This window comes from Bison bison, unplaced genomic scaffold (genome assembly GCF_000754665.1).
Source record: "Bison bison bison isolate TAMUID 2011002044 unplaced genomic scaffold, Bison_UMD1.0 scf7180017864263, whole genome shotgun sequence".
In the NCBI taxonomy this organism is placed as follows: Eukaryota; Metazoa; Chordata; class Mammalia; order Artiodactyla; family Bovidae; genus Bison; species Bison bison.
In genome coordinates this window covers 937,205-947,988 of record NW_011494835.1, presented here as the reverse complement: position 1 = coordinate 947,988, position 10,784 = coordinate 937,205, and the positions used below count along the sequence as shown (strand labels likewise).

Here is a 10,784-nt window from a genome sequence, read left to right as displayed (position 1 = left end):
TCCCCCGTCCCTGGGATTCTCCAGGCAAGAGCACTGGAGTGGGTTGCCATTTCCTTCTCCAAGGCATGAAAGTGAAAAGTGAAAGTGAAGTCGCTCGGTCGTGTCTGACTCTTAGCGACCCCATGGATTGCAGCCCACCAGGCTCCTCCATCCATGGGATTTTCCAGGCAAGAGTACTGGAGTGGGGTGCCATCGCCTTCTCCGTCTTTCAACGTTACGTTTGGATAATTCATTGATCTTGTTACATACAGTTTAGTTTGCTCATTCTCCTTATTGCATAATATTTCATAGTGTGAATATACCACAATTTGTTTATCCATTCTACCATTAGTGGACATTTGGGTAATCTCCAGTTTTTAGCTATTATAAGTAGTACTGCTATGAACATTTTTGTACACACGTCTTTTAGTGCACAGATATATACATTTCTTTTGGACATATATAATTATTGTGTCAGGGTTTGCCTTAGGAATCTTATTTTTAATTGCTAAACAGTTTTCCAAAGTGGTTATATCAATGTACATGCTCACTGGCAGCATACGGAAATTCTGATGGTCCACATTCTAAAACCCAAAGCGCTTTTCCTTTCACCCAAATCTTACTTAAAGGTAAGAACTTGGTAACAATTTTCTTTTACAAATTCTATGATTCTTTCCAAGATTTTTAGTCTTTGTTCACTAAGTGAGTTTCCTTTTTTATACTGGAAAATATACCTATGCTGAATAGAATTTAGTAGCTTTAGCAGTGTTTCGGAGGCCTCACGTAAGTATTCATCTTCATTGAACCCAGCCTCTTCTATTTTTTCTGCATGGGTGAAAAGAATGGCCGTGTAATTCATCCAAGTGTGGCCCAGAAGTTCCTGAAAGAGAGGAGATAAGTGGCTATTTGCTTTTGACTGTATTTCTCAAAGATGAGCAGAAGAGTTTTGGTTTAACACAGACAGTAAACAGACCTGTACCTCATTATGTTTCTAAAACTGAAATATATAATGGGAAGTGATGATGGAGTCAAATAATGTAAGCAAATGCAGAGAGATGGGTGGGCTTTCTTTTTAAAAAAAGCTAAGTTCTCCGTTTTATTTTGTTGTAATTTGTGTAAATACAGCTTCAAAACTGTGTATTATCTGTGCTGCATGATATAATTACCTTTACAACATTCAGCAGTTGTACATACTTGCCTGTCAACCTGAATCTGTTAGAACCACTGAAATCCTTTAAGTCAGAGGACCTTACTCAGGAGAATGTCATATCTTTTTCTGTAGGAATATTGTATTATCACTAAAAGCATTTTCTGAGAATTTACAGTTACATAATCTGGTTACAATCTATCGATGAATCAGATGACATGTAATGGAAATGCTATCAAAATACAGTTGGTCATTTGGAACAACTACAAAATATTACTGTGATTCACATCCTCTTCACATATGTAGAATCAAACCCAATTTATTGGGTGACTTCCTCTAATGTGGGTGAAAAATATTGAATACTAGTATTCCTTTGTTTAGTAATACGTAGAAGTTGGTTATATAATAAATTCTTATTTGAATAGTAAAAAGCTGATGTAAAGCAGAAGTAATAGCATGTGGCAGATCATTAACACAGTATGAAAGGCATCTAGAAGTAACCATTTAACTTTTGTGAATATTTGCAAAGTTATATGAAATCATGACAATGCAACAGTAAAGTTCACTCCATTCCAAACACTCCCATTACAAAAATATTTCCAAAGCTGCTACTGTAATAGCAAGAGAAATATGCTTAGGAATAATTTAATAACATATCCAGAACCTCTAAAATTAAAAGAAGGGAGAACAACTAATATTTAGTGCCAGATATGCTAAAGCTTTACCTCTTTTGAAGTTCAACGTGATGATTTGTGGGAGATACAATTATGGTATGGAGAAACTAATATACAGAGGTTGAGTACAAACCTATACAGAGGTATTAGATTAATACAAACTCTAGTTTATAAAAATACTGAAAAATTGAAAGGTAGTTTGGGAAACTTTTGAATAAGTATGAGTCATAATATTCAACAACTGAAAAAAATGAAGAAAGGAAACAGAGGAAACAAGAAGGAAGCGAGGAAGGAAAGAATTGGGATATGTAAATCTAATATGAAAATATAAGAACTGTGGAACAATATACCTAAAAATTAGAAACATCTCAAGACCACAGTTACCAGTTATAACTCCTAATACAGTCTAACTTTTATCAGAGTTATTTATTTTCACATTCATCTCTATAACTTGACTGTGACTTCTTGGAAAGTCTGTGTCTTCCTATATCAATCAAAGCCTCTAATACATTGTGCACTCAATAAATATGTTGGATTAATTTGGAATTTAGACCCTCACCATCATCTTAAATAGAAGATTCGGGGTTTTATTTATTAACTTTGGTTCCTCAATTTTGAAGTTTAATCTTTGGGACACAAAATTGTAGTTTCCTGTGAAACTTCTCTTTTCTACTCTAGTTCATTTTCACAGATTTGCCTGTAGTCTGCACTTTCTGTTTTGTATTCAGAGGACTCTCTCACGGTATAGGTCCCCAAATTTTCCTCATATCAGTCTTTGTACACCATAGAATAATTGTATGCTTCTGGTTCTTCTGAAAATGCCCTGCTTCAAGAAAATCCTCAGACATTTCAAGATCAGTACATTAGAGAATAATTATTTTAACGGGAAGATTCTAACATTACAAAAAAGAGTTTTGCAAAGAGAGACTTTAATTGGCATATTTTATGTGCCTTTAAAACACAAATTGCCAACCTTTACCCCAACCTTTGAAGAACATAGCTCTTGTGTAAATCAAAGTATATGTGCAATGTCAACATCACATTTTAGCTAATAGTGACATAGCAAAATTAGCAGACCTCAGAGTTTTCCGTATATTCTGTGTACTCTAACACATCTCTTGTGGGAGAGAAGTCAGAGAACTGGAAAATAAATAAACCATACTGTGGATTGAATTGTAACCCCTTTCTCCAAATTGATGTTGAAGACTTAAACTCCAGTCCCTCCAAAGTGACTATTTGGAAATAGGATTATTGCAGATGCAGTTAATTAAGATAAATTCACTAGGCTGGGACTCTAATCCAATATGTCTTTATAAAACAGAACTGTGGACAAAAAACATGAATACTGGGAGAAAACCAGGTAAGCATAAAGTCAGCCATTCATAAGCCAAGGAGAGAATCCTTGGACACATCCCTCACTCTCAGCCCTCAGAAGAAACTCGCCTGCTGACATCTATTTCAGACATAGCCTCCAGAACTGACAGGCAATAAATTTCTGTTGCTTAAGCCGCGAAGTTGGTGGTATTTTTATTGCAACCCAAGAAGATTAACCTGAATGGTTGAAAAATCAATGACATGCTAAATATAATAGATTTAGGTTCTGAGAATAAGATTTCTGGGCCATTTACACCAGAATCACTTAGGGTGCTTACTAAAAGTGCATCAAAATCTTCAGGGATGGAACCTGGGGATATAAGTTTTTAAAAGCTCTCTGGGGGATTTATTCTTCTGCAAATACTTATTGAGGGATCTACTTTGTTCCAAGACAAGGAATGGTACAAAACATGCATTTCTTGCTTGTGTATGATGGAAATTCTTGTTTACTAACTAAGCTTATGGCTAAGGAAGAGGGACACATAGGGGAAAAGTACATTTAATTTGTTGTCCTTGCAAATGTGATAGAAAATATATTGGCACTACAGAGGTAGACATTTAGTCTAATTTTGGGTGGGGGAGGTAACGTGGGGGTAAAGGGAGGGATCAGAAAATTTATCTGGCATGTGATGATGCCTGAGCATAGAAATTAGCAAGGAGTTTCTCAGACAATAAAGACATACCAAGTAAAGAAAGTGATTGAGCATTACTGGGAATTGTATAGTATTGGGATTTTATTTTTAACAAGTACAACTATTGATCTTTCATCATTCTTGCCTCTAGAAGTTTCTCAAATTTAGTGCCATACCTTACATTCCCCAGTGCCTTATTGATGTGCTCATATTGAAATGTTTAATATAAGTTAATAAATAGCTACTGCCCTTAAGCCCCCTTGAGTGCTACTGCCAGAACTATTCTCTGGGTATTGGTTGATGCATGGGCTATATTTGTTATTAAATATTTATACAACATCGCCATAATACAAATTAATGTTAAATAAACTGGCTCGAGTGGTTCTCTCCTGAGTTATATATCATAACATAGAACTCTCCTCTTGCTCGGTTAGTACTTATTGCATTAAATGGTGTAACCTTCACAGTGTGTTTTTAGTTCCTGGCTTTCTATATTGTAACATGAACATGCCCTCCCTGCCTTTGTTTCCACCAGACATTTGCTATACTTTAAACCGTAATATCATTCAGGAAAAATGAGTTAAAGCACCTAAGGGTAATAGATTTCTAAGCTTGACACCACTTACGAGTCCATGTGTTCAGCCACTGGAAAGTTTTTACATGTTGGTAATTATTTATGAAAAGATGCTCATGTCCTAAACTGTGAGAGAAATTGCACTTTTGAATTACCGCCAAAAATAGAAGAGAATGGTTGATTTAGCTTATATTCTTTAAATTGATTTTTGGCCAGAAAATAGTTGAATATTTGAAAGTAGTGTTGCTTGGTGTATAGTCATCATGTTAGTGGCCAAACATGTTCTCTACAGACCCAGAGAATAATCACGGTTGATTGATAGCTCACATAAAAATCCAAAAGAAAGATAGGTTAATGTAAGTTATCTGGTGTTAACAATTTAAATATAATACTAAGCTAGATGGAAAATTTATAATCAATCATAAATTGTTTGATTTCAAAGTGCTAATGGGTATGAGTCCATCTAGTCCTTTTGGGACAACTAGTTAGGATTTAAACTTTGTTTTCCAGGAATTGTGTTCATTTTCCCAGGACCTCACCAGCCCTGCCCCATTTGTTTGTGGTTGATGAAATCATAGCATCTGGTCTTTTTAGGGGGAAACTTTTAAAAAAGCCAACTATTACATCAACTGAGAAAAAAAAATTATCATGGATCAGGAGGACAATAAGGACCATTCTTTATGTTATTCCCTTATTCTCTTCCCACTTAGAGCACCACATTTTCTTCTTAGAGAGCCAAAGCTGAATGATAAGCCTTGTTAGATCAGATTTAGAGAAGAGTCAACCTTAGAGATCATCTGTCAAAATTGCCTTATTTTACAGATGAGGATATTAAGGCCTTCCTTGTGATACTAAATGGCTTGGCCAAAGCCACATTGCCGATTATTGGCAGACTTGGGCCTGTAACAGAGGTTCCCTGACTGCCAGACCCCTGTCCTTCCCACTAAATTGCGTCTTCTCAGTTTAACATTACTAACCCAGTGAATTTTTTTCCTACATTTTTTCCCTAAATTAATAAGGAAGTTCTTATATATCAGGGCAGTGTAAGTTTGATTTCACTCTTTTATGAAGCCTATCAAAATATTCCAAAGAAGGCTACAGATAATATGTCCCAATTTTAGAGTAAAACACTAGCAAAAATGTTATAGTGATCATAGGTAACGTTTATTGTGCACTTGACATGTGGGAATGTTTGAATTAATTTACCATTATGTTAATATGACATTCATTCCAAAAGTAACCCAGAAAACTATTATCTTTTCCAGTTTATCACTGGAAAGATTGAAGTTTAGAGAAGTTATTTGCCCAAGGTAACAAAGCAAGTAACTAAGTAGGAAATTGAACACAGGGATAACTTACTGCAGGACCTAGGCTCTTAACCTCTGTAATGTGTTGCTTGTATCTAGTAGTTCATTTGAATACGTTACTCATCACAGTCTAGATAGTGATGATGACGAAACAATAGTAGTGGCAATTTTCTGCAAACCTACTACAAACCCGCTGTAATTCAGGCATGATGCCAAGCACATTACATTTATTAAATACAGCCTTCAGAGCTCTCTAACATAGGTAAATAATCCCCATTTTATAAATGAGGAACTGAAGCCAAGAAAGTTGTGTTAAGTAACATCTATAGTCATGTACCTAGAACTGTAATAGACATATTTCAACTGAATCTGTGGAACAGCTAAGCCCATGATCTCTGTTCAGTATGTGCAGGTCTTGCATTGGTCTTTCTGAACCCCGTCTGTGTACACCCATCTATAACATCAGCAGTCAAGTTGTTCATTTGAAATCAAAATACTTGCTTGAAACCTGATTGTATACAGTAATAATACAAACATGATACCATGATCGTGGAAAGAATGTAATCAATTCCTGAATTCAATTCCTAGTGCAGTTTGCATGCTAGCGCTTTCCTTAAGGAGACTATTACATATGCTGTGTGCTCGGTCACTCAGTCGTGGGCAGCTCTTTGCGACCCCATGGACTGTGAACCGCCAGGCTTCTCTGTCCATGGGGATTCTCCAGGTGAGAATACTGGAGTGGGTTGCCATGCCCTCCTCCAGGGCATCTTCCCAACCCAGGGATCAGACCCAGGTCTCCCGCATTGCAGGCGGATTCTTTACCATCTGACCAGAGAAGCCCGTTATATATGCTCTGATCTATAATTTAGGGATTTTTTTTTTAATTCAAATTATAAGATTCAGATGAATCATTCCCTTTTTTCCCCATTTTGGGGAGACAACTCACTAACATCTCTACTGTTTTGCTGTAGATTAAGGAAGGCCTGACATAAAGAGAAAAGGATCATTTGAGGAACCATTTCAGTTGTCACAATTGGCAGCTTATAACCTCTCTATCGGAGAAGGCAATGGCACCCCACTCCAGTACTCTTGCCTGGAAAATCCCATGGACGGAGGAGCCTGGTGGGCTGCAATCCATGGGGTCACTAAGAGTCCGACACGACTGAGCGATTTCACTTTCACTTTTCACTTTCATGCATTGGAGAAGGAAATGGCAACCCACTCCAGTATTTTTGCCTGGAGAATCCCAGGGACAGCGGAGCCTGGTGGGCTGCCATCTATGGGGTTGCACAGAGTCGGACACGACTGAAGTGACTTAGCAGCAGCAGCAACCCCTCTATAAAATATTAGAGCACAAATTGAGAGATATTTAAAGAGACAACAGGGAGGTGCAGGAAAAGAAGAGGTCGCTTCTCTGACACTGGCCTTGAAGACTCTTTCCATGGAGGGCATCAGTGCCCCCAGAAAGGGGGAAAGGCAAAGGCGAAGACAGATGTTCTGTTCCTCATTTTGCGTGAGCCAGGAAGAAAAAGAAATTCAGGGTGTGTCTGGAAGCAGAGGACCTTAACCACTCCTTGCTCCTTCCTAACAGCTGTGGGTCTTGTTGAATATTCAGACATCCTGCAGCTGCTCCCGGTCTGTGAGCACATCCAGATGGCTGCCACTAGTATCTGAGGCACCTTCAGGAAGAAGGTCATAAACAGCCAGCCTGTGCTTAGGCAGTCTTCACCCAGAGATCAAGGTGGAAGCCCAGAATAGGACTGCAGTGCCTCCAGGGGTCATGACCCTGCTGAGGATTACTAAATCTCTCCTGGGAGAGAGGTTACTTACTCTTGAAAAATTGTTCTGGATCTGAGTCTTTCCCTCGCGCATCTTCTCTCTGCCTTCAACTCCTGAATTGGACACTGACTTAAGGAAGGCAGCCATAAGCAGTGAAGGCTGCATGTATGCCAAATACCATTTAAAAGGATCAGAGACATGTATGAAATGAATTCACTTGTATAAAAAAAATTAGGGGATTACAACATAGTTCTGTATCCTAAAACTGGAAAAATCTATTTTCAAAATGTATGTCTCTTAAAATGTCCTTTTTTGGATCAGCAGAAAGAAAAATCTGGAGACATACGGAGAGAGGTTAGTTTTTGAGAAATACAGAGTTTACTGGATTACATCCATCTATAGCTTAAGTTAAATGTCTATTTAATAGCAGCTTTAAATGAATTTTTTAAGCTGCTTAAAAATTACACTGACAGTATAGCTCCAGGGCCCCCCTTTTGATTTCTACCAGAAATATTGTTGGAATGCTGGCTTTAATAGGTTAGAGGAGGTTCATGGGCTTTCTTAGATTTCACATTGTTTCTTAATTGCAATCATCTTTGCTTTTGTACAGAATATTCTTGATTTTTCAGGAGTTGGATGATGATTATTTTTTATACTCTTGTCACCCTAATTTTTTCCACTAGTTTTTTTGTGATTACACATATGCTTTTTTTTGTTTGTTTGTTTTAGGAACAGCTATAGTTACTGAAAAAGAAAATGTGTGTCTGTCATTTAGAACAGTCTTGTGTTTTTACTAGTTAAAGGAAAATACCTTTCTTTAAACCAAGGTATACTATCTTTCTAAGTGTAAAAAATTCTACATCAACATAATCAGAGATTGGACCAGAAACAGAGTAGCATTCATTCAAATTCATTTTGCTTGAAAATGTCTACTCTCTATTCTCCATGTAGTTTACTTTGGAACTTCTAGTAGAGATGAGATCTCTGAGTTAGGTCAATTAATGAGGCTACTGAGTAATACTAGTCAAGTTTAGCAGTTAAATTTGGGTGGTCCTAGACTAGAGAAGGCAATGGCACTCCACTCTAGTACTTTTGCCTGGAAAATCCCATGGACGGAGGAGCCTGGCTGCAGTTCATGGGGTCGCTAGAGTCAGACACGACTGAGCGACTTCACTTTCACTTTTCACTTTCATGCATTGGAGAAAGAAATGGCAACCCACTCCAGTGTTCTTGCCTGGAGAATCCCAGGGACGGGGGAGCCTGGCGGGCTGCCGTCTGTGGGGTCGCACAGAGTCGGACACGACTGAAGAGACTTAGCAGCAGTAGCAGCAGCAGACTGGAGAATCAAGAAAGTAAATAAATGAACAAACAGATGAACCATTAGGGAAAGGTGGCATATGTTATTTTTATTCACTCTGAGGTCCCTGTGATCTCATGGCTGGCATGGAGCAGTTATTCACCCTACAGATGAGGCAAGCAAAGCTTCTACAATTCCTGATTTATTTCCTATAAATAAAGTATAAATCTCCCCTGAATGTTTGCCATGGTGTAGGTCTCAGTGATGCTTCCTCCACTGAGGAGTTATAGATTGCACTGTTTTGGCACTTAATGTGTTGTCATATACGTGTTTATCTATTTGTCTCTTCTAGACTGTGAGTGCTTTGAGGGCAGGGCTCATATTATCACTCACCAATCATTAAACTCTGCTAGTACTCAATATAGTGTTCAATGACTGAATCAGAGTGACCACCACCGCCCCCACCCCCCAGCCATTTATGGCGAACTGTAAGAGGTTGTCCCTTGTTGAAAGGATGCAAGTTGGTATTTTAGTTCAGTGGTTCTAAACTTGACTGTTTTAGAGAAATATATGGAAAGTTTATGCAAATACAGATAGGCAAGCTCTACTCTTGAGATTCTGTTTCAGTAAGGCTTGGATGAATCTGCATTTTTAACAAACAGCTCAGTTGATTCTGAGGCAGATAGTCTGAGACCACATAGACAATCAAATTCTCAGTTCTTAGGAGTTTGAGATTTAGTTAACCTAAGGTCAGTATCTCATTTTTGCTTTGTTTTATAAAATAAGAAGTCATTTCCCAGTTATAAAATGACTGACTGAATTCCTCGAAAGGAATTTGTAAAAATTACTCTTGGTGGGAGAATCAAGTAATTTTTACCAGTTTTTTCCTATGTGACCAGCGCTTGTTTTAAACTACTTGTTTACAATACCTCTTTTAACCAGTTTTTCATAGTTCATTCCTATTAAGGTGATGCCATCCAAAATGGGAATAATGTCACTGGTGTGACTGCTCTTTACCTGGATCATTTGGACTGGGGAAGATTCTTCCTGTCCACAGAGAGGCACGTCTGCTCTCTGGACCAGCAGTGCAAGGTGCAGACCCTCCTGCCCAAAGTGATGTGCCAGGGCCTCCCTGACCTCCTGTCTCACGTGCTTCTTGCTCAGCCTGCTGTGCGGGTAACCTGGCGTGTCCAATACCTGGACCTGCAGAGTCACCTCTTGCCCTCCTCGACGCATGAAGCTGCGGAAGTGACAGCTGCGGCCCAGACTACAATCTCTGGTCACAGAGCATGGAGCAAAGCTGCTGTGGAAGTCAGTGCTTCCCAGAATAATGTTCCCAGCAGAACTTTTTCCACTTTGAGTCATGCCAAAGAGGGCCAAGTTGATGGTCATCTTGTTGGAGTTCATCATGGCTCTGGGTAAACAAAAGCTCAGCGTAAGCAGTCAGGCATCTCCCCTCAGCCAATGTAAGGCTTCTTAACTGGCCTAGAGCACCCCAAGTATTGCCTCGGATTTGCTCTCCCCTCCTTTGTGTCTAAAGCATGGAGGAGCACACCACTAAAGCAGAGACCCCCCAGTGACAGAGGGAAAGTGGAAATAATAGTAGTAGTTTACACTTGAAGAGGAGAGAGAAATCAAATACAGATAATGAAAGGGGGAGGAAGCAATAATTGTAGGAAAATGAGGAAAAGAATTACATGAAGATAGTGTAAGCCATGTTTAGGAGAACCGTGTTAACTTATCAGTGTGATAGGTGAGTTGGTTTAATGATGGGTGCTGAGGTCTCTCAGTTCAGAAACAAAGATAGCAGCAATATTTGAAAATGATTCACTCTTGGTGGAGAAGTGGAAACAGTACAGTGGAAGAAATGGCCCTTCTTGCATTTTAAACAGTGTTCTGCCTTCCCCACTCCCTGCCTCCCCACCCCTTGAATATACAAGTGGCATCTGCAAAAAATCATCTTTCCTGACTTCCTGAATGCTTCTCTCCTATGAAACATGAATAATATTAAAGGAGGACTT

At 38.7% G+C, this 10,784-nt stretch overlaps 1 protein-coding gene across 1 annotated transcript; it reads right to left on the bottom strand.

Annotated features, from left to right (window-relative positions):
• Window positions 1–598: 598 nt before the first annotated feature.
• Window positions 599–10,173, bottom strand: GIMD1 (GIMAP family P-loop NTPase domain containing 1). The gene is made up of 2 exons (XM_010848235.1): window positions 9,781–10,173; window positions 599–859 (listed from the first exon to the last, which is right to left on the bottom strand). Exons 1-2 carry the CDS (start codon window positions 10,171–10,173, stop codon window positions 599–601), a joined length of 654 nt encoding a protein of 217 aa, XP_010846537.1.
• Between the last annotated feature and the right edge of the window lie 611 nt (window positions 10,174–10,784).